The 24,603-nt window shown below is 39.2% G+C and overlaps 1 protein-coding gene and 1 pseudogene across 1 annotated transcript in view; one reads left to right on the top strand and one right to left on the bottom strand.

Annotated features, from left to right (window-relative positions):
• Positions 1-24,603, bottom strand: part of RSPO2 (R-spondin 2) — a 140,271-nt gene that overhangs the window by 59,435 nt on the left and 56,233 nt on the right. Inside the window, exon 3 of the mRNA XM_059671912.1 lies at positions 8,382-8,570. Coding sequence (XP_059527895.1) covers positions 8,382-8,570 — 189 coding nt within the window. The remainder of the gene's footprint in view (positions 1-8,381; positions 8,571-24,603) is intronic.
• LOC132220081 (large ribosomal subunit protein uL18-like) lies at positions 8,816-10,597 on the top strand (annotated as a pseudogene).

Genomic DNA, 24,603 nt, shown 5'->3' with positions numbered 1-24,603 from the left:
CTAAAAAATTACATTCTTTGCAATAATATGTAATAATTTTTAATAAATAAAATGTAATTTTACACATATTATAATTATTATAATATATAATCCTATAATATATATTTATATTACTCAAAAAAAGTCATTATCTGTAGTAAATTATCTCTGCCCTTGTTTTGGTCATGCAGCTAAACAAACTGACTACAATCATTTGTTGAATACCTGCATGGAAAGTCATCTACTTCAAAATTAGGAACCAGGATTTAGAAAAACTGAGATCCAAATGCAATTTTAGATCTCGGGGTAGAGGCGGGAGTGGGGGAATTACATCCTCTGTGTGCCCTAGACCCTTTACTGCCAGATAGGGGGCAAAATGCCTGACCTACCTATATCAGACGAAGGTTCGGAGTATCAAATTAAAGAACAAAAGGCTAGGTACAAGGTGCCACCTAAAATGTGTATCACTCCCTAGAGCCCAATAAGCCTACCCTTCAACAGATACCATTTGAAATGTGCAGGGCCCCTTTCTGAGCACCAGGAAGCTGTTGGGTTCATAACGTGCACTAAAGGTGTCTGTCATGGCCATGAGGGCCGTGACCACAAGGATGGCATGATCCTGGCCTTGGCAGTGACTTTCATTTCCAAATGGCAATTAGGCAAGATGAATGGACTCCATCCAGAAATTTACATGTTGTTTTTCAGATAGATATTAAGTTCTATCTTATATGCCCAAAGTGCCCTTTATTTCAACCTCTGAGAATATATATATATATATATACTGTCAAAAATAATTTTTTTCCTCCTGACTCATTTTAACTTCGCGTTATAACAGTTCATTAAAATAAAACCCCAAATTCAAATTTATGAAATATGTTGCTGGTAGCTTCACTGCAATAGTTGAATGTTTAAAAATGAGAGCCTGCCCACCCACGCACAGAAAAAAATCTGAAGAAATATTGAGGCTTGTGCAAAATTGTGTGGTCAAGTAATGAAGAACTATAAAAATGCTGGCTTCATTTCTCACGTATTCAAGTGATGCATATTTGAAATCATTCTCAAAACAACCGAAATTAAAACTTGGACACACTGCTAGGGCTTCAGGAGTAGGTGTTTTAGAGGGATTTTTCTTTTTCCCATTTAAAGGGGGTGAAAGAGGAGGACAAGCTACCTCAAAACAAAGTAGGAAAGGAATGTGATAACAATAAAAATGGTCTTAAAATTACAAACGAAATTAATATCTCTTATCAGATGTTTAATCCCGGCCAGTCGCCGCTCTCTCGTCCCGGTTACTCCTTGTGCTTTTCCTTTTTTGGTGACTTCTCACCCTTTCACATTCGACGGGAGCAGAGCACTTTCATAAACCAGACTTGCGTCTTAGTTGCATTTTTTCAAACATTGAAGAAAGCAGAGCTCTCCAACCCAATGGAAAAGCATACGTAAGCTAACATATGCCCTGCCCTCCACACAACCTCTACCCAAGGAAAACAAAAAGAATCTCTTAATCCCTTCGCACGCCAAATAGGCGAGAGCAGGAGTCAGCCAACTCTTCCCGTAAGAGACCAGATAGTAAATATTTTAGGCTTGTGGGCCATAGGATCTGTCTCAACGACTCTGGTCTGCTGTAGAACAAAAGCAGCCGTAGACAATGTACAGATGACTATGCGGCTATTTCCAATAAAACTTTATTTATGAACATTGAAATTTGAAGTTAATAGTATTTGTATGTGCTGCAAAATATTGTTCTTCCTTTGATTTCTCCCCTCCCCCTCCCCCCCGGGCCAGTTAAAAACCTAAAACCTATTCATTAGCTCAAGGGCCCAGCATAAATGGGGGGCAGGCGAGGTTATGGCCACTAGTCTTGGTTTGCTAACCTCTAAACTAGAGGATGATTGAAATGCATGAGGCACATTGAAGGGAAAAGAAAAAAAAGAAAAGGGTTTCATTCTGGAAATATGAAATGGTAGCACTTAAGCTTAGGGAGGCTTAGTGACTCTGCCATCTTTCAAAAGCACAAACCAGTCTTGTCATTTCCCTGCTTTAAAAACCTTCAGTGGCTCCCTGTCACTTCCAGATTGAGATCAAACCCTTGATTTTAAAACAGAAGATCCTTCTTCTTAGACACACCCACCCAGTGCCTTAGCTTCACCTCCACGTGTGCCTTTCATCCTATCCATGCTAGTTTCCTCTGACCGCCCCATGCCCCCCCCCCCCGCACCACGATACTGTGTCAGCACTTCTCCTGTCCTTGAGGTTACTATGTTCATTAAACTGCCCCCCCCATTAAAGGGGGTTCCCATAAAGAAAACAGAGAATGTCTTCTGTTCTATATTCACGGGTCCATCACACCGGTGATAATCTATCTGCTGAATGACTAACGAATTTCATACTTAAATTTCTATCAGTTTAGAATAAACACTGAAAAAGAGTCCACCTTGTACATTTTAATGCAACTGCATGATTTTGTTACAAATAAAAATACTTTAGATTATGAAGAGCTCCATTTCCAGTTTAGGCATCAATTTATTATATACTACATTGAAGCTCTTACGTCTCATTTTTCATCTCTAAGAAACAAAAACTATGCATATTCCTTAACTGTAAACGAAATAGAGATGAGAGTTGGAGGGAGAGACTGAACACTGCAGAAACTAGATCTAAAAATCCATATAAAGTCACAAAGAGATCAATATTAAAGCGGTAACTGCCAACAGCAGATATTACTCTCGTAAGTAATATCAGTTTTTAGAGAAAGATGAAGGGAAAGGGAGAGAGAAACATTGATATGAGAGTGAAACATTGATAGGCTGCCTCCTGCACGCACCCCACCGCGGATCAAGCATGCAACCCCAGCACCGGCCCTGACTTGAAAACGAACCAGCGACCTTTAAGTGCATGGGACAACACCCAACCAACTGAGCCACACCGGCTAGGGCTCTCTAGAGATTTTTTTTTTACAGACTCATGAGAGTTACTAGAACTAGAAGGCTATTATTCCAGAGTGTGTTAGGTAATTTGTCTAAGCTCACAAAGCTAGTTACTGTCAGAGCTCAAATCAGAGCCCAAAGTTCCTTCCAACCCAGTGTTCTTTTAAAGATGTCATCTACCACAAATTGATTTCTCTGTTTGAAGATAAAATCTGTATTAAATTCCTTAATGGGATTTAAAATACTTAAACTGACCATTCATTTAAGGAAAAACAAATAGTCAAAGAAACATTGAGATTTGTCTAATACTAGGTTTGGAACTGTGCATAATAGTTTTGTCTATATCACATGGTTTGATTTTTAAAGAACAGTATAATGCTCCCCCCGCCCCCAAAGAATATTCTATTGGAGTCTCAGACTTTGAGGCCACCCTGCTACTGACTCATTGTGTGACTTTGAAGAATTATTTCCATTATAAACCTCAATATGCAAATTTCTTGGGGGCAGGAATGGCAGGAACAGGGGAAAAGGGAGGGAGACAGGTGGAATAGAATCAATTAGGACTCTTCCAGGTCTAGGTGCATAATTTTTTTATTAGTTTAAGGAAACGTCTACATGCCTGAAAGATGTTTTCACAACTTACAGGGTTGTGAAAACACACACACATGCACACACGTGCACACACTCACACACAGGTTGAAAGGTAAAAGTGTTTATTAATTGAACTAAACATCCTCTCCTTTAAGAACTATTGGAAAGATGTTTTCTTTGGTACCTTCTGCAGCATGGCCTATAGGGCAAGGTCTCTTTCTAGAGAAGAAACTAGCTTGAGAAAATGCCCTCTCAAAGTGTGCCCACCTCTCAAAAAAGACGGATTCTAAAACTTATCCAATAATGTGGGTTTTGTTATTTTGTTTTCTCCAAGAGCATCAGGCTGGTATGGTTAAAGAAACAGGAATCTGAAAGAAACTGCATTCCCTTTTTAGCTTTGAGTCATACTGTGTGTCCCTGGGTAGGTTCCTGAATGGTTCTAAGCTTGTCTTTTCAATAGTAACATGTAAATGTTTACCAGTATCACATGGGGTTATTAAGAGAGTTTTGGAATAACCATTTCCACCTGGAATTTGAGTTTGAGAAGGGCTGGTCTGGAATAGCAAATAGCAGTAATTTCTAGAAGCATTTGTAGAAATCACAGAATGTTAGAGCAATGATCTCATAGCCTCCCTAAATTTTATAGATGAGTTTTTACTGGTGCTCAGAGAATATGAGATTCACTCATCGTCAAAGAGTAAGTTAGGAAACCCAACTGATTGGTGGCCCAGAGTCAGCTGTGAGAGGAACCATCAAAAGGCCTCTCTGCATAAGTTGGGTTTTTGTTTATTTTTGCTTTTTTACAAGTCTATTACTTTCTAAGCTTTCTATAAGAAATATGCATAACAATTTTCAAAATTCAATTTTTTCAGATAAATTACTTTATCAATGAATGAGAAATAAAAAATGGAGAAAAATCACCTAATGTACAGTATCAGAGACCACACACACACACACACACACACACACACACACACACACTATGCCTCTGTTTGTACCAAGAAGCCAACCTCAGCCAACATTTCATTAAGTCTTCTTTTGGAAGAAAGATACTGCTTTACAATTGGGATCTTACTCTAGCGATTAGGAAACAGATGAGCAAGTCTCTCTGTATAGGATTTTTTAGGGCTACTGTTGATTGAAGTATAATTTTCTTCTCTACTGTTGAGAAATGATCTCTTAAGAAAACAAAAAGTGGGTATGATTTCAGATTCTCAGTCCATGACAGCTTTCCCAATTTAAATCTGCCTCCTCCTCTCAATACAAATAACAACGCAATATACGCAAAGTTCTATGAAAAAAAGTGCGAATCATTAGCATGCAAGAACCAGGGTCATCCCAAGTCACAGACTGAGAATGCAGAAATCGTTTTCCCCTTTCACTTGGCCTCAGAGGAGTCCTGTCAACCAGCACTTCTTGCTTGTACCAGACGAGTAATGATCTCCTCCAGGTCAGTAACGGCAACATTGGTTGCCCTCACTCACAGTAAGGACAGCTCTGACAAACCATTCTCACACACAGATACCTTTTCAAGGCTGATTTTCAGTCACTGTTCCCTCTCCATTTCTGAGAAAACGGGTCAACATAGCCAAACTGTGCCTGTTAACCCCGACATGGGAGCATCTCTCTAAGGAAGACCCTATGATACACTATGAGTATTGTTGAGTGACCGTCCGCATTAGTTTGCCCAGACTGTTCTGTTTTACACCCTATGTCCCTGCATAGTTTTAAGAGCAGCACCTTGCACTCCCCAATGTCCCAAGTTGAGTGACACATTAGATGGCCACCCTATCATCCATACACAGTATGTAAAATGCTACACCTAGAACTTGAGATAAATTTCAGGAGCTATTTACATTCTTGCCTCATCTTCCTTGTGCACTAAAAGTCTAAAACAAAAAACCACACAGAATATTCGTGGACTCAAATCCCCGCAAAGTGGTCTAAAGCAATCTAAGTAGGAATCCGTTTTAACACATTTCGTACCGCTCAGGAGTTTCGTGTTTCGCGCGTCATCTGTTAAGGACCGCTCACGAGTGTTCTCGTTTTTCACGCCCATGGAAAAAGGAGCAAATCTAGATACTTATGTAAATTTTGTTTGGTCCCTCTTCATAGAGGAAAATGTTTTACACGGTACCATACATTAAAAAAGTACTAGGAACTTTAATTGTTTAATTGTTTAATTGTTTTTGTAAATAAAAATGTTATAATTATTGAAAAACAACACCTAAAGTGCATTATGATGATTTAAATAACGTGCAGTTTGCCCAAAAACGTGCGGTCCCTGGCGTATGTCTTAGAGATTTCTATGCGGTACGCAATGTGTTAAGATGAACCCATTCTCCTATGCAGTTCAAAAACTATAAAAGACAAATAACTAGGTAGCCAAAATCATACAGCATAAGGATAAGGTAATTCTTTGCAAAAATTAGCCAGTCTAGCCCTAGCCGTTTTGATCAGTGGATAGAGCATCAGCCTGTGGACCAGGGGGTCTTAGTTCCATTCTAGTCAAGGGCACGTGCCTGGGTTGCAGGATCCTCCCTGGCCTGAGCCCTGGTCAGGGCACGTGCAAGAGACAACCAATCAATGTGTTTCTCACACATCAATATTTCTCTTTGTCTTTCCCTCTCTCTTCCATTCTCTATAAGAAATCAATGGAAAAATATCCTCAGGTGAGGATTAAAAAAAACCCAAAACTAGCCAGTCTATTGATACTTGTTGGGAGTTATGCCTCCTCTAGTTATTAATGCAAAACAATTTCATGAAATGGAAGTAGGTGCCAATTTTCTCTAAGCCTATATATTCCTATCTGTGCTGATGGCAAAACTATTCACTTAGTCACCTTAGCCAGAAACCATAGGATCAAATTTAATTTTCTTTCTTCACTCTGTCAAATTAGTTACTAAGCCCCATTGACTATTTTTATTTTATTTATTTTTATTTTTAATTGAATTTATTGGGGTGACATTGGTTTGAAAAACCATACAGGTTTCAAATGTACAACTCAATAAAATATCTTCTTCACACTGCACTGTGTGCCCATCTCTCCAAGCAAAGTCTCTTTCTGTCCCCATATTCCCCCACTTTGCCCACCTTCACCTACCCCCACCCCCTTTCTCTCTGGCTATCACCACTCTGTTGTCTGTGTCTTCATGTGATATACTTTTTTTTTTTCTTAATCTCTTCACCTTCTTTCATCCAGCTCCCTAACCCCCCTTCTCCTCTGACAGTTGTCAGTCTGTTCCTTGTTTCTATTTTGTTCATCAGTTTATTTTGTTCATTATATTCCATATATAAGTGAGATCATAAGATATTTGTCTCCCTCTGGCTTATTTCAGTTTATATAATTATCTCCAGGTTCATCCATGCTGTTGCAAAAGGTAAAATTTCCTTTTTTTTAATGGCCAAGTAGTATTCCATTGACTATTTTTAAAGTCTCTGGAATTCATTACCCACAAACCTTTCATCAGAACACTATTTCCAATTCTTGATTGTTAAAGTACCCTTCCTCTACTTTCTATTCTTCTCCAATTCATTCATCTCCCTCACTTCTGCCAGAATTATCTTAAAACATTTTATTCAGTCCACTGCCGGCTCAGAACCCTCCGAAAATATCCAGATCTCTTCTCATGGTACTCAAGGCCTTTATTAATTGCACTCAAACTCCACTTTCCATCCCCAATTCCAACCACACTCCCCATTAAGCACATACTACTCAATGGTTCTCATTCAAAGATGGTACTGCTTTCCTAGGTGTCTGGAAATGTTTGGGGACATTTTTGCTTGTCATAGTGATTTGAGGGCACACAAGACATTTAATGAGCAGGGACTAAGGACAACGAAGGTCCAGCAATGTAGGACAAGATGCTTTACCAAAATGCCAAACACATTATTTTTACATGTGTGGTTCCTTCTTCCTAGAATCTACTTAACCTCCGCTCCACTAGTTCTGCCTCTGTCCAAAATAATATTATAGTTGGATGATACAATTCAAACTCTCTTCTTATCCAAAGAGCTAAACTAGTTTGATAGTCATATACACAGTGTGTTAATGGGAGATCATTAAATCACTCCCATAGCACACTGGTTGCCTGCTGATTAGCACAGTGTATTAAATTATGATCAAACTTCTTACCCACCTTTCATTTCACTCCATGTTCCCCTTATCCCCTCTATTCCTTAGAATTTGAACTCCTTTAAGAAATGGATGTTCCTTTGATATCTCATTCATTTTTTAAACTCTAATTTCTATGTTTGTAGTATTCTATGAATGATTTTTGGATTAAAAGATGAAACATTGCACCTGCATTCCCATATATGTATGTAAAAATGCCATTTCTTAATAAGCTTTTTTTTGTACTTGTTAAAGTTAGAATACTTTGAAGTGAACGAAATATTTTAGTTATATCTTTTATCAGTCATGGTGCTTTACAGAACTTCAAAATGAATGTATTAAAGTAACATTAGACTAAATAAGGTATTACAAACTCAGGCAAAAGAGGGAAAATAAGCTACAAATATTGTGGGGTAAACTGGAAAAAACGTTCCCAGTAAAAAAGGTATTTAAGTTCCTTTTCTTCTTTTTTTTTTTAAAGTGCTGCATAAGCCTTACAAAGATCTGCCTAATCAGCTTATGTATTGAGATGACTTTTATTAAAAAAAAATTACTTAGATACTCTTTAAAAAGTGTGTGCAATATATTTCTCCACAAAAGATATATGTAAAGTGTTCTTCCCTCACCCCAATTTTTTAAATTTGAAGTTTACATTATTTCTTTAATATTTACATATTAAAGATATATCCTTGTTGTAGTAAAATATTTCAACTTAACCTCCCTAAGTTGCATAAACAGTAAAAGAGGGTAGACAAAAGCCAACTACTCACGTGCACATCTGTTCATATCAGGGGCTCGGTGTCCATAGTAGCCTGATGGGCAGGAATGCAGGCACTCTCCATACTGGCGCATGCCTTCTCTTCGAAGAAAGAAGAACAACTTCTGTTGACATCGGCTGCACCCGTTGTCCTTTGAACAAGACAAGCAACCCTTGCAAGTGGGATTTGATACATAACTAGCTGTAAAAGAAAAACAAAACCAGAAAGCATGTTTAAATGTAAGTTGGATGAGGCTGGTCAATACGATATGCTGTGTAGACAAGTACTCTTGTTCCTTTATTATCATCACATAGAAAATCCAAACAAAATAACCTCTGCCACCCCCAAGAAAATGAGTAATGCACAGCCCAAGTTAGAAACAGAGAGGAAACTCAGAGTCAGAGTCAGAATCAAGGCCAGAAGTTCAAACGGACTGGCTTGTGGAGATGTTAGACCAGACAGAGGAAGACCTCATGGCAAGGTCCTGAATCCAGACCAAGAAATGTGCACGTGAAGAGCTGGGGTTGTGAGGGCTGTTTATCCATGAAACAATCCTAGAAGCTCCCGCTCCAACTGGCCAGAGAAGAAGATTCCAACCCTGGATTAGGGGCATTTGGGGGGTGAGCAGACAAGAGGGAAAATGTAACCCGTGAGAGATAAGTACCCACATCTGCAAGACATCCAAGAGTGGGCTCCAAGCCAAATGATCGATGGTGTATGGAGCGCCCAAGTCAAGAGGTTAACATATAAACTTGTCCAAATCTAGTAAACCCACCAAAAAAAAAAAAAAAAAAAAAGAAAAAGAAAAAGAAGAAGAAATCTGAAACTACCTTAAATTTTTTACAATCCTGAGACCTGGGGCTTTCATGGAAAACCACCTTAACAAAATGAACAAGTCACACACACAGGCAAACTGCTGTGAGGTAGAGTCATCAGTCTTGGTGAGAGAGATTTCACCCCTAAAGAGTCAGAGGAGTTAGGCTAGGCCTACAGGTCTGTGGTGAGCCGCGACCATGGGTCTTTCTTCTGCAGGATGGGGTTTGTGAAAGTTGTCAAGAATAATGCCTACCGCGCTAACCGGTTTGGCTCAGTGGATAGAGCGTCGGCCTGTGGACTCAAGGGTCCCAGGTTTGCTTCTGGTCAAGGGCATGTACCTTGGTTTCGGGCACATCCCCAGTAGGGAGTGTGCAGGAGGCAACTGATCGATGTTACTCTCTCATCGATGTTACTCTCTCATTGATGTTTCTCTCTATCCCTCTCCATTCCTCTCTGTAAAAAATCAATAAAATATATTAAAAATAAATACATAAAGTAGCTTTCAGAGCATTTAAAAAAAAATAGAATAAGGCCTACTTCAAGAGATACCAAGTGAAATTCAGAAGATGATGAGAGGGTAAAACTGATTACTATGCCCAGAAACACTTGGTAATCCAGGATAAAAATAAATATAGGATGATAGTTCATGTAACCAACAGAGATATCACTGCCATATTGCTTATGCTTGTATAGAAGGAGATATGATAGTTTGTGCAGCTTATGCTCATGAACTCCCAAAGTATGGTGTGAAGGCTGGCCTGACAAGTTATGCTGCAGCATATTATACTGGCCTGCTGCTGGCCTGCAAGCTTCTCAATAGGTTTGGCCTGGGCAAGATCTATGAAGGCCAGGTAGAGGTGACTGGACATGAATACAATATGGAAAGCATTGATGTTCAACCTAGTGCCTTCACCTGCTATTTGGATGCAGGGCTTGCCAGAACTACTACTGGAAATAAAGTTTTTGGGAGCTGTGGATGGAGGCCTATCTATCTCTCACAGTACCAAACAATTCCCTGGTTATGATTCAGAAAGCAAGGAATTCAATGCAGAAGTACATCGGAAGCACATCATGGGTCAAAATTATATGCGTTATCTAATGGAAGAAGATGAAGATTCTTACAAGAAACAGTTCTCTCCATACATAAAGAACAACGTAACTCCAGACATGATGGAAGAGATGTATAAGAAAGCTCATGCTGCTGTATGAGAGAATCCAGTCTATGAGAAGAAGCCTAAGAAAGAAGTTAAAAAGAAGAGGTGGAACCATCCCAAAATGTCTCTTGCCCAGAAGAAAGATCGGGTAGCTCAGAAGAAAGCAAGTTTCCTCAGAGCTCAGGAACGGGCTTCTGAGAGCTGATAAACCAAATCACAATTTTCTACGAAGATTTTTCAGAGAGACAATAAACTTATTAGGCAAACAGCAAAAAAAAAAAAAAAGAGTCAGAAATAACAGAACAATCTAAAAAAGACTTTTAAATGAGTATCTTTAGGATATTTGAAGAGATAAAATAAGGACTAGAAATCACAGAATATCATAAAATAATGTGCAAAAATTAGAAAGTGATGAAAACTCCAGAGCTGACAGATTAAATGGCAAAGTAGAAGAGAGGGAGCTAACTGGAAAACAGGTTTAAGGAACTGAAGCACACAACAAAATAAAGGCAGAAATGTAAAAAGGGTGAGACGCATGAAAGAAAAAGAATGGTAAAGCTCCAAAACATGATTATTTGGTATTGCAAAATCAAATAAAGAGAATAAGACATAATATTCAAAATGATCATGGCTAATTAGTTTCCATAATTAAAGAAATACATGAATTATTCAATGATAAAATCAGAGTTCTGAGCAGATCAGCAAGCATAAGTTGGCATCTGAACATAGCCTATTTATATTTAAAGAAGGAAATCAAACCAGAGGGAACAGATTACCTAGAAACGAATAAAAATTTGACTTTTAGCAGACTCCTCATTAGAAACAATGTTAGGTAGATAGTGGAATCTTATCTGCAACAGGCTGGGGGAAAATTCTCAAACTATAATTCTATAAGCAGTTAAATGATAGTGGAAGAATGAGACCAAAATAAAGGCAAAGAACTTATTAATCAGAAACGCTCACTAAAAGGAATAATAAACTGCATATATTGGGGAAAATAAAATGGAAGCCAGAAGGAAGTAGACTGTAATAATCAATAATGATCAAACCACTTGAGAAAAATGGTGGTGTACCTATAAAAGTATCAATTTCAAAAACAATGATTAAGCCTCAGGGTTTAAAAGTAATACATTATTTTATATTCAACAGCAATAGCATGGAAGACTTGAAGGAAGCCAAAGTTAAAGCACTTAAAGTTTTTGTTACTATGAGTGAGGAAGACCAATATAAATTACACTTTGTAAAATTAAACGTACTTGCTAAAACTCCAAATAGCAAGTACAAAAAGAATAATGCATAACTTACAAACCAGGGATGGCTACAAACAGATATAATAAATGTATAAAAAATGAGTAGGAAGTAACAATCCAAATGTCTGTAAACATTTGATAAATTGTGGTATCTATATATAGAAAAGCCCAGCAACTGAACGGCGGAATGACCAAAACGACTAGTCGACCAGTTGCTATGATGTGCACTGACCACCAGGGGGCAGACGCACAACGCAGGAGCTGCCCCCTGGTGATCAGTGCACTCCCACAGGTGGCCAATCCCCACAGGCCACGCCCCCCACCAGTGCACAAATCTGTGCACCGGGCCTCTAGTATTCTTAATATGAATTTTAATGATATAAAGGATTAAACTATCAGTATAACCACAAACATAAATGAAATTCATATGCATTTTGTGGAGCAAAAGAAGCCAGACCAAAAGGAAAAATAAGTGTTTGTTCTAATAATTCTATTTATATTGATATCAAGGGCCCATAAAGCTAATCCCTGGTGACTAATGCTTTTGAGGATTGGGGACTAACTGAAAAGGGCTATGGTGGGATTTTTGGTAGGTATATTAGTTTGCTAAAGCTGCCTTCACATATTACCACAATGTGTGGCTTCAACAACAGGAATTTATTCTCTCAGTCCTGTAGACTGGAAGTCTGAAATCAAGGTGTCAGCAGGGCCAGATTCCTCCAAGGGCTCCCGGAAAGGACTCCTTGCCTCTTCTGGTGGCCCCAGGCGTTCCTTGGCTTGTGGCAGCATCATTCCAGTCTCTGCCTCCATCTTCACATGTGCCTTCCCTACATAACTGTATGTATCCTTTCCTGTTTCCCACCTGGACCCAGTATGATCTCATACTCATCTTTACCTTCACTATATTTGCGAAGCCACTGTCTTCAAATAAGGGCACATTCTGAGGTTCCAGGTGGATGTGAATTAAGGGCTGGGGGTCTTTGGGGGACTATTTAACCCACTGCAGGAGGTAATGGAAACGTTCTAATCTTGATTAGATATAGGTTAAAAAACATATATACAGGCTGTGGCAAAAATAGGTAAAAGAAAAAACAGTTTATTCTTGTATCATTATTTATTCACTATTGTATTATTTCCCATATAAAGAACTTTAAACCTACTTTTGCCCCATCCTGTATTTGCAAAACTCAGCAAACTGTGCATTTAAGACCTATGCATTTTTATAAATAATGTGTATAATTTATAAGTAAATTATAATACAATATGTTATATACAATTTTAAGGATGATGTAGTTACTTATAATTTCATCACATTTGAAGATTCATAAACTATATTGAATTCTCACCTAATCTTTATTTTTATGTTGTTTTTTAAAAAACACACACAAAAAACAAAACAGAAATGTCTTATTGGAGGGATTATGTGGATAGTACTACCAGTAACTAAGTGTAGAAATAGCATCTGATAATTGATATATGAGCTTTAGGAAGTTCACTACACCTAGTAATTGAAAAGGAAACAAAATACTGTTTCTAGTCCTGATATAAAATTCAGAAATGATACAATTTGAAATCCCAGTATAATTTCTAAAATGTAAAAAATTTATATAATTTTAGTTATTACTATACCAAGCAAGGTCATAAATATAACAAGATATATAATGTCACAGTGACTTCATTTTATTGGGTTAACCTACAAAAGAAAGACATAAGAGAAGGAATAGAAAACTCATCCATTATTGAAACTTTTAGCTTTGAGACTACGTTCTATTTGCTCTACATATAATCTTTATTACATTAAAAAAAATATCAAGCAATAAGTATTCATACTAGCAGCAATACAACAAAATACACTGTATACCACACACTTCCTTTTCTTATAAGGATTCAACATCCAATCTACCTATAGCTACTTGTAGCAAATCCATATAGACTGCAGTTTCATAAGATGCTCTCCCCTCCTTTTGACCTTGATTTGGCCTTATAGCCTCTTTTCCAGGGAGACCCCAAAACCAGGGCTTAGTCTACCTCCCAGGGAAGGGATCAATAAAGGCACTCAGGACCAGGATCAGGACCATTAAAATATATATATATGTATAGTTTGTTTTAGGATCTCTTTTATTAACAATTTTCAAATATGCTGTACAGCAGTGTTAACTATAGTCATCACATTATATATTAATTACATCCCAAGTACTTATAACTGGAAGTTTGTATATTTTGACCACCTTCATCCAATTCTCCCATCTTGTTATTTACTTCTAATATTAATCCAATAAAATACATTTTTAATTTTTAAAAATTTCATTGAAAATTTTTACTGCTCAACTACAGTTTACATTCAATATTATTATTTTTATAAATATTTGTATTGATTTTAGGGAGGAAGGGAGAGGAAAAGAGAGTTAGAAACATCAATGATGAGAGACAATCATTGACCGGAGGTGATGGCACTCGATGCAGTGTGCGAATGATGTTTCATTGAGTAGCACAATTGAAACCTGTATGGTTTTGCGAACCAACGTCACCCCAATAAACTCAATTGAATAAAAGATCTTGAATTGGCCACTGAGATCTACTTTTTCCCATCTATTCCAAAACTTTGTTCTATCAATTGTTCAACTGCTTTTCTCTGCATATTGAATCTATTTCATGGACATTCTCTTGCTTGCAAACCTATTTACCCTTCCCAAATTATTTCTCATTTACTGCCTTATTTTTAAAACCTGTCATAGTGGAGGAAGAAATAATCCATTCAGATGAAAACTCGCCTCCTCGGCAATAATTCCTAATAAAATTTGGCAAACTTTCCAGATAACCCTTTATACTATGTATGCATATATATGCAATGTGTAATTTGTATTTTTTCATCACTGTGATCAGACTTTACATAACTTGCTCAATTTCAGTTAAGTTGTGAACATCTTTTCATAGTGATGAACCAGATCAATATCACTCTGATATTCTTTAAAGCATCGGTTTTATCTGCTGCCTCTACTTACCACGACCACCCTCAATTATCCCAAACACTGCATTTCCAAAGACCACAACCACTTTCCTAATCCTCAATAAGACCCCATTCTCAGTTCCTGATTCTCACAACTCTGGTAGCTTGAGTCACTGCTGAAAATTTCCTTTCTCCTCTAGCTTTCATGATAATGTCTCCTACTAGTGACTTAATTCCAACCCTCATCCTTGTGAGTTCACTAGTCTCATAACCAGGCCCTTATTCCTTTTCTCACTTAGATCGACTTAGGGCAACCCAACCCCCACCCACCTCTCTCTACTTCACTCTACACTCTATTTCTGCTTTTATACTTATTTAAGGGTTTCTGTTACACCTTACTCTGAGATCATTATGGTCTGTTTATAGAGCATTTTCAACTATCTGAAAATAGCCTCTACTATCTACAATCTCTCCAGCTGCCTTCTGAAAGGTTTTATTCTAATATTGCTATTGGTGTTCTGAGCAGGATGTAAGGAGTGAGCCTGTAAGTTTCAAAAACTGGGATACAGCTCAACTTCTCTGTGTAAGAAAGGGGTAAGACTGGGGAGAGGAGAGGGGAGGTGCAGAACGCTGAGTGAGAGGGACAGAACTGGGAATATCCAGTCGCTGAATGATGGATGAAATGGCTTTGGCAGAGGAGGTGGTGACTGGGGAGAACCCAACTCATTGTAACTTTCAAAGTTGTCTAAGAACAGAGCCCGCCTCAAGCACAAAGGCCCCATGGCATGACATTTGGAGAAGTAATTTATGACTCTTTTGTGAAAGAGAAAGCCTTTAAGTAGGAACATGTCTAGGAGGAGTTTGCTGACCGCTTTCTGATCTTCAGTTTAACTATAGATTTGAAAAGTCAATATCAAGGTTACCCAAATCCCAAACTTAGCTTCATAAGTAAAGAGAGGCTTTGGAAGATCTATATACATAGCAGCAGGTTTACGAAGGTTCTCTGGACCACAGTCATCACAATCTAAAGCTGAAACCGTCTTACTTTCAGTTCAGAAGTTAACCCAAGAGGCTCTATCACCATAAATCACACTCCATAGGAGAACAGAGAATTACAGAACTAGGAGAATCAACACAAATGATAGGCTTTTTGTTTTGTTCTGTTTTTATGTATCAGATGCCAACTTTCATCTCGATCACAAAGCTTTCAGAGTCAACAAATTGTTCTTCACATTTTTTAAAGGTATTCTTAAATCATTAAAAGCATTGCTTTATTTACTTGAACCTTGACTGGCTTAATGAAAATGAATTAGGGAATACTTACCTGAGTCTCTATCTTAGATATCTTTATAACCCTACAGATGAAGAGTTCTCTGAAACCGTCGTGACGTGAGCCACCCCCAACCTAAGTGCTCTCTCTTCCTCTCCCCCAATCTTCTTCAGTCATTAACAGTGCTCCTCAATGCTGAAGGGCAGGGTTTGCAATTTGAAGCGTCATGCTCCAAACCTCAAACAGACTTTTTAGTTTAACTGACCATGCCCAGTGTCTAGCACCCTAGTAGCCTCCTTGCTGTAAATCAATAACTTAACAATTTAACAAAAACTTCTTCACCTGTAATATGGTGACTACACCAATCTCTGTATCTAAAGTCAGGCAAGAATAGACCTTTAAACATGACCAAGGTAATTTATTTTGTCAGGATCGTAGCAAGTCAGATGGCTCTGCCTATTGCTTTGAGATTTAATTCAAGTGTGCAGGTGAATAAACAGATCTTAATTCCCAGCTCGGATGACATGTTTATTTGCTCTCTCTGTAAGCTTCAACTTTTCCTACCCTAAAGCCTGCTGAGACCCAGAGCCTCCTCATTCCAACCAAAACACTGTTCTAAAGCTAGACCCACCCAAAATTCTACAGATGAGCTATATCACTCAAAACATGAAAAATCCTCAAAATGATGTTTAGTGGTATGAACACAAATCCACGCATATTTCAAAGGAATGTGTGGATATAGAAAACAAGACAAATGATGAGGCAGAAACCAGGTGGCAATACCTATGTCACCAACAAGAGCATCAAGAGAGAAAAACGACATTAGTAGGAATTTTTACTTTCGACTCCTCTTAAATTGCAAAGTGAGTTTGTTTTGGTTTTATGAATCTTGGTATTTTAAGTTTGATCCTTTGTTAAGTCAAATTCAGTTATTCCATAGAGCATTCCGTGTAGGTGTTGCATGCCCATCTGTTTCTAATATAATCCTAACACTTTTTAAAAGTGCTCCCCTGTTTCTGGAGTTAGCCCTGGCCAAGCAAGAGGAAATCTAAATTCCTTCTAAGTGAGGGCATCCATTCCTGACAAAAGGCACAGGTTTCTCGTGTTGAAGATAATGGGACTGAACACAGGGCAGCTGGCATCGCAGACTTACTCCATATTTGCTGGTTAGATACCGTTACAAGTTCAACCGATTTTTAAAAATTAATAATCATGATGAACTTCACTGATCCAGCTTATCATAAAACTGCTAATGTTTGTCTCTGCCCAATTCTAAATTCAAGACCTATAATTAAAAACCAAAACCCTATCTGTGGCACCAATAATAGGAATTTGCATGTTGGATCTTAGACAAATCAACTTGGGCATAGATCCTCCCACTAGAGCTTGGCAACATTGGGGTGAAAATACAATTCTGTAATCATGTGTACCACCACGCTGAAACTCAACTAAGCAATCTAGGCCATGAATTGAGCCACACAAGATTTGACCAACATGAGAAATGCCTATCTCAGGACATTTTGCTTAGTTTCATATTAAATTATAAGTATTTATAGAAACTATCACCATAATACATATAATCTGATCTTTGATACCGACAGCAAATTTTAACATTCTAGATGTTCACCATCATGCCCTAGACAGAAAATAAATGTTAAAATTAACAATGTTAATAAACAGAGATACAATTCTACATGTCCATTAAAGTTTTAGAGGACTAAATTAACATGAATTTAATCTAGAAAAAATTTTAAGCATAAAAAGGATAAATGTACCAAAAACTCCAAAATTATAGAATTTTTATAATTAAACAATTATTTTCTCAATATTTTCTTCTTTTGTCATAAGTTCTTCAATAGATAATACTTTTAGATAAAAAGCTTACAAAACTAACCTCCAAGCACTAGCTCTGAAAAATCCATTATTGTGGTAAAGGCCGGGGGGGGGCGGGGGCGCAAGGGTGTGGATGGAGGGAGCTAATGGGGGGAAAGGGGATACTTTCAACAATTAAAAGAAACAGGCTAATACCCAAATTCAAGTAGAAAGACAAGACACACATACAAAAAAGTAGCTATGTATAGACCCTGATTTAAAAAATTACAATCATGAGCCTTCAGTTTAGCATATACAATTCCTTAAACAATGAATTTTTCCTAATTATCACTCACTCTGGAAACCAAACCCTAGAAGAATTATTCCTTTAGTCCCTCCTACAAACTCTTTGACACAAAAACAAATCTTAATGAATATCCCTACACTATCGTTAGTTCTGATAGGTGCCGGGGGGGGGGGGGGGGGGGGCGGTGGCGGACACTCTCATCACAAAACTAAGCTATGAAAGCAGGCAACATATGCCACCAGAATCATGGGCTCTTCAGCTTCTGCAACTGCTGACACCAGTAACATTAGTTGATAAAATCGGGGGGGTGAGGGGGAGACGGTTTGAGACTGCTCATTTTCCCTAAGATATATGATGTTTTAAAACAAGGGAAAAAATCATATCTTATGTTGTATAAAATAAGCCACCTGTTTACATCTGTGAAAGAGAAAAAATGTACTCCATGAAACTGTTCTAATGCCAAAAGAAAAGTAAGCTTCTAGTTAGAATGCATGCGATCCTATAAGCCGTAGCTAGAAACTGCTGTGTCGTATGGATTACACATGCCAAGGGCTGGCTTGGGCTTTCCCAACATACTTAAAAGACCCCGTGGAAATGCTGACAGACTGTTGTTGCTAATGGTAACTCCAACAAGAGCAAATCTAAATATATACATTTCTGAAGATTGTGAAACCACCATGTTCACTATCATGCATGTTTACATAAGGAGATAATCCAATTATCCTATATAATAAAAAGGCTGCTATGCAAATAGACCAAACAGTGGAACAACCGGATAACCCAACAACCGGCTGTTATGATGTGTGCTGACCACCAGGGGGCACGCATGAAACATGGCAGGTGTCGGCTGCGGCGGAATGGTGGAGCAGGTGAGTGGGGGCACCAGACCAAGGCGGGGTGCCGGTTGCTGCCATCAGGGTGAGCCTCTGGTGGTTACTGAAAATTCTTTGCTCCCATGCGCCACGGTCCCTCGCAGCACTTGCACCTGCTGCCAGTATCAGAGCCATCGCTTGCACCCACTGCCAGCGTCCGGGCGCTGGCCCTGATTGCTCGATGCCGTCAGCAAGTGCAAGCAGTGGCTGCCGGCCCCAATCGCCCCTAAGGGCTTCTCCACCTCCCTCTGCTCCTAAGGGGAGATTGGAGCCAGCAATCGCCTCTCACACCCACTGCTGGTGCCGGAGCCACCGCTCACACCACTGCTAGCGCTGGCCCTGCTTGCAGCCGCTGCCAGAGCCACCGTTCACACCACTGCCAGTGCCTGGTGCCAGTCCCAATCGCTCGGTGCCATCAGCAGGTGCGAGCAGTGGCTGCAAGCCCTGATTGCCCCTGAGGGCTTCTCCACCTCCCCCTGCTCCTGAGGGGCGATCAGGGCAGCAGCTGCCACTTGCAGCCACTGATGGCGCCCACCTCGCTCACACCCGCTGTTGGCGCCAACCCCAGTCAGTCTGAGCCTTCAGCAGGTGCGAGCGGGGAGGCACTGTCAGCACATGGGAGCGGGGCTGCTGTCATACAGGGAACCAGGGCCGGGGCGTGGAGGATTGGCCAAGACCCACCCCTGTGCCTACCCTAGCCTCGCGGCCCACGGTTCCTTTCAAGGTGCATGAATTCATGCACTGGGCCCCTAGTTTAAATATAAAAAACAAGGGGCTCACAGAGCCAGGTATTTACTCCATAAAGTTCTTAAATACTTGTTATACTAATACTATTCCAAAATAGTTTTTGCGTACTTCCTAAACACTGTCACATAAGTGCCATAGTGTCTGACCTACCCCACTGCCCATAGGAAAAAGTCTCCCCCTCCTGCCTAGCCAAAGATCAAGTTGTTTTTTTCAAAGGGAGGAGGGATAGGATGGAGTCTATCTAACCTATATTCCCATCATGTACAAGCTGTTCGACCACCCCTCACATACCACCTATTTCCTAGAATAGAAATTTGTTTGCCAACTCCTGCTTCTTCCACTCTTTTCATTTTAAAACAATAAATGGAAAGGAAACTGGATGGCTTGTTTGGTGTCATAAACACAGCCCTCAAGAAGAATCCGTGTCATAACTAACCAGATTAAAGGCCCCATGTGTTTTAGATGTGGAAACTTCCAGGGGTCAGACCACTGTTTTAAAATTGAGAATGAGCCCTCTGTGAGCTACTGTCCTAGAGAAAGGTTTCTTCAAACAAAGATAATAAAATTTGCTTAAGTTGCCTTAATGAAAAACACAATAACAAACCCTTAGGGTTGACAAAGATTGTTATGCAAGAGTTATTCAGGAATAGACTGATGCAAAAAAAAAAAGTGAAAGTATTATTATATTCAGTGTAGGTCACTGTTGGTTAAAAAAAATATATCACATATGTTAATGAAACTCAGAATGATTTCAGTACTGAATCTTCAGACCTACACAGGATTTAGTTCTCAATCATTTTTTAATCAACCGCCTGCATTTAACATTTATATACAATTTTTTTAACATGCTTTATTGATTTGCTAACTTCACAATTCATACGTTAGAACTACTTTGAAATCTAGCTTCTTAACCATTATTATTCTAAAAAAAATTCTGTCTATTCAGAAGAAGAAGTGAAAAAGAGGAAGGTAAAAATGAGCTGAAGGGAGAAAAGAAAATGAACTTTGGGGAACACGCCATGTATCAAATTGCAGGCTACATGATTTCATACTTTATGAAAGTAATGCTTATTACTTATAATTTCTGTTTATCAAAATAAACAAACAGATCAGAGAGTTTAAGAAACCTTTCCAAGGTCATATAGTTTGTTAGTGACAAATGTGAATCCAGCTCCGACCTCTGATTTTAAAGGCCATGCTATTTCTGGCCCTGCCAGGTAGCTCAGTTGGTTAGAGCCTCATCCCAACAGGTCAAGGTTGTGGGTTTGATCCCTGATCACAGGACATGCAGAATCAACCAATGAACGCATAAATGAGTGGGACAAATCGATGTTTCTCTCTCAAATCAATTGTTTTTAAAAGCCATGCTATTTCTCCCTTAAGAGATATATGGATAGCACCCAGGGGGTGGGGGGAAATGCACTGTACCATGATTAAAACTGTGAGAACATTCTTTCATTAGGCTGTGCCCTCATAATTTGCTCCCTGCCGCTTTGTTCTGCTTTTAGCTACACCAAAATAATCAAGGTTTACTTTTGATGATTAGCCACTAAGAGTACTATACTAATTCTTTCCTAACATAACTAGGACTATATTACGTCTCAACCAACAAAATTAAGGTGTTGTCCACAAAAGCACTTCAGGATAGAACAGCTGATACATTAAAAAAAAAAGGTAATGGGGGAAACTGTTACAGGTTTCTTCTGGTGTAGGTTAGAGAGAAGGCTTCAGAATTATAAATGGAAAGTCTTAAACTATTTGGGCATACAGCAAAGCACCAGCACTTTGTAAATAAGAATCTCCACTTGACAAGTTCAAAGTAAAAAAAAAAAAAAATCACCCCCAAACCATGCAATTTCCTGCAAATGGGCCACTCTCCTCACCGTCTTTGAAGACAGAGCCTGCCCTGGCCAAGGGGCCTTTGAAGCAGCGCAGCAGGCATACCTATGTAATTAGAAAGGCTGGGCAAGACCCGCAAAGGATGCAACTAGACTTGAAAGATGCGCAAAAGGAAGGAGGTATGGACTGACAGACTGACACGAAGAAGAGAGCGATTTGCTCACTGACCATGGTTCTTCTCCACTCCCTCTACGCCCTGGAAGCCACAGGCAAACTACACAAATGTTAATGGGACACTAAATAGTATTTGGTCACTTTCAAAAAGTGACAAAAATGCATGTGTATACAGACATAGGTGTGTTTATAGACATACATATAGAGGCCTGGTGCACGAAATTAGTGCACTGGAGGGGGAGATCCCTCAGCCTGGCCTGCACCCTCTCACAGTCCAACCCTCAGGGGATGTCTGACTGCCGTGGAGGCAGGAGAGGCTCCCACCACCACCGCTGAGCTAGTCAGCCATGAGTGCAGCTTCTGGCTGACTGGCGCTCCCTCTGTGGGAGCACACTGACCACCAGGGGGCAGCTCCTGCATTGAGCATCTGCCCCCTGGTGGTCAGTGCATGTCATAGCAAACGGTTGAGCAGCCTTAACATATCATTAGCATATTACACTTTGGTTGAACAAATGGCCGGACGACTGCACACTTAGCATATTAGGCTTTTATTATATAGGATGTTATGTGTGTATACAGACATAGCTATGTGCATAGACATTCTGTGTGTATACAAATATAGGCGTACACTAGTTTTCTGAATCATTTGAGTGCAAGTTACAGACATTATGCTCTTTTATCTTTAAATTTGTCAGTGTTCACTATGTATGTCCGAAGAACAAAGACATTGTCTTATATCAGCCACATGGATACACTACTCTTTTCTAATCCATGGCTCATATTCAATTATTCCAATAACATCCTTTATATCTACTTTTCTCCAAGACTAGAATCCCATCCAAGATTATGCACTGCATCAGGTTGTCCTGTCTCTTTAGTCTCCTTTAACCTGGTCAGTCTCTCTTTCCTGAGCTTGATGTTTTGGGAGAGAACGGATCAGGTATTTAGAGAATGCCCATTTGGGTTTGTCTAACATTCCTTCATGATTGATCATGCACTTTGGGGGAAATGTGTAAAATGATGTTGTGTCCTTTCTTTGTGTGCATCAGGTGGCACAAGATGAGTTTGGTTGTATTGCTGGTGATGTTAACTTCGATCCCTTGGTTAAGAGAGTGTCTGCCAGGTGTCTACATTGTAAAGTCACTGTTTTCCCTCTATAGCAAGTAATTTTTGAAGAGATACAGTAAGACTGTATTAGTAGACTATTCTTCCCCAAAATTCCACACACTTGTTTTGGTATTCATTGATGATTCTTGTAAATCAACTCGTATTCTGGTGGTTATCAAAGGTGGTGTTCTAGTGCCATTATTCCTTCTCCATTCGTTACAGGGCATTCCAGTATTAGAGAGAGATCCCCTTCTCCCTCGGTTGTTTGTCTGCTTGTTTGTTTATATTAGTAGGGAATCGTGGACTTTACTCAGTGGGCAATAATCTGTTACTGTATGAACACTCAACTTAGCCTAGACTTGTTCAGGGAGAATCCTTCGAGGTGCTGTGGTTTTGAAACTGTATTTTATGTGCGTGGCACCAAGTGCTTGGAATAGTGAGGAAAGAGCTCTAAGTTATCCTGGGAGAGCTAAGAGTAGGGGGTAATATGAGTTGGGTTCTGAAGAGAAAGCAGGAGTTTGCCAGTTGGAGGAGGATATCTCAAGGAGCGATGTACGCATAGTTTCGTAGAATAGAAAGACAAGAGGGTCCGTACGTCTGGTAAACCTTGGCCTGGTGTATTGACAGTGCCACTTCCAGACAAATGCAGAAACGACAGACGGAGCCTCTCAGAACTTAACTGGGATACAGGAGGCATTTGTTGAAAAAAGGAAATTTATGATGGTGCCGTGGGGTTTTTAAGAGTGGAGCACAGAGACTGTATAATCTAAAACTTTAGAAATGTATATTTTCAAAAGTTTAGAAGGAAGCAGTTTGGGGTTTGCAGTCAATGTTTCTAAATTAAAACAGGAGAATAAGTTATATAAAAATGAACCTCATTATTTTTTTAAAAAAAAACCACATAATTTTCCTTTTTTTTCTATCTATGTCTCTATCTATATACAAATAGATCTGTAGATAAAGAGGAATGAAATATACACACATACATTTTGGGTAAACTATTTGAAAGTAAATTGCAGACATCACAATACTTCACGCTATATTCTTCAGCATGCACTTGCTGAAGAATATGGACATTGTCTTACATAATCACAAAGCCACTGTCAGAACTGAGAAACTGATATGCGCAAGATAATACTACTTACATTTTTCCCTCTAAATTTTTTAATGGAAATCCAGCTTTCTGGCTTTTTCTTGAACCATCAGATGGCATGGCCCCTATTCCAGTTTGATAACCATTGGCCTGAGCTGTATAGCAGCTGCCTCCATTAACCAGGCAAATACTCTCTGTTTCTGCTCACCACTCTCCACAGTCAAGCACATGACCTACCTCACTCACAGAGCAGCCACCGGGCCTCTGAGGATCACCTTCCACAAAGGAGACAGGGCACTAGAGTTCATGCTGTCCTGTACAACATTTTCCTAACATTCAGTCACTTACTTAGAGGGAGGTTGAGGTCATCTGACAAACCAATGCAACCTTTCTCTCCGTGAATTAATAACTATGGGATAGCCTAGCTGGTGTGGCTCAGGGGTTGAGCATCGACCCAGGAACCAGGAGGTCACGGTTTGATTCCCCGTCAGGGCACATGCCCAGGTTGTGGGCTTGATCCCCAGTGGGGGCCTTGAAGGAGGTAGCCGATCAATGACTTCCTCTCTCATCAATGTTTCTATCTCTCTCTCCTTCTCCTTTCCTCTCTTCAAAATCAATGTAAATAATAAAGATTATGTGCAATGATATATTTTGAAGTATTAACTAATGTATTTTAAATGCATTTTTAGCCCTTCGCTTTTTCTCCATTGAAATATACAGAGGGACAGGTTTCGCAAAGAGGTACAAATGCTCCAATTTTGAGTTTTCAAATAATTTTAAGACTTTTGAAAGAGACAAAAGCCTTCCCTTTCCTTTAATTTTATTGCATTAGAAGACACTGAGTTT

The sequence above is a fragment of the Myotis daubentonii genome, chromosome 17 (genome assembly GCF_963259705.1).
Source record: "Myotis daubentonii chromosome 17, mMyoDau2.1, whole genome shotgun sequence".
NCBI lineage: Eukaryota > Metazoa > Chordata > Mammalia > Chiroptera > Vespertilionidae > Myotis > Myotis daubentonii.
Note: the sequence above shows the minus strand (reverse complement) of the source record. Positions and strands in the feature narration are given on the sequence as shown.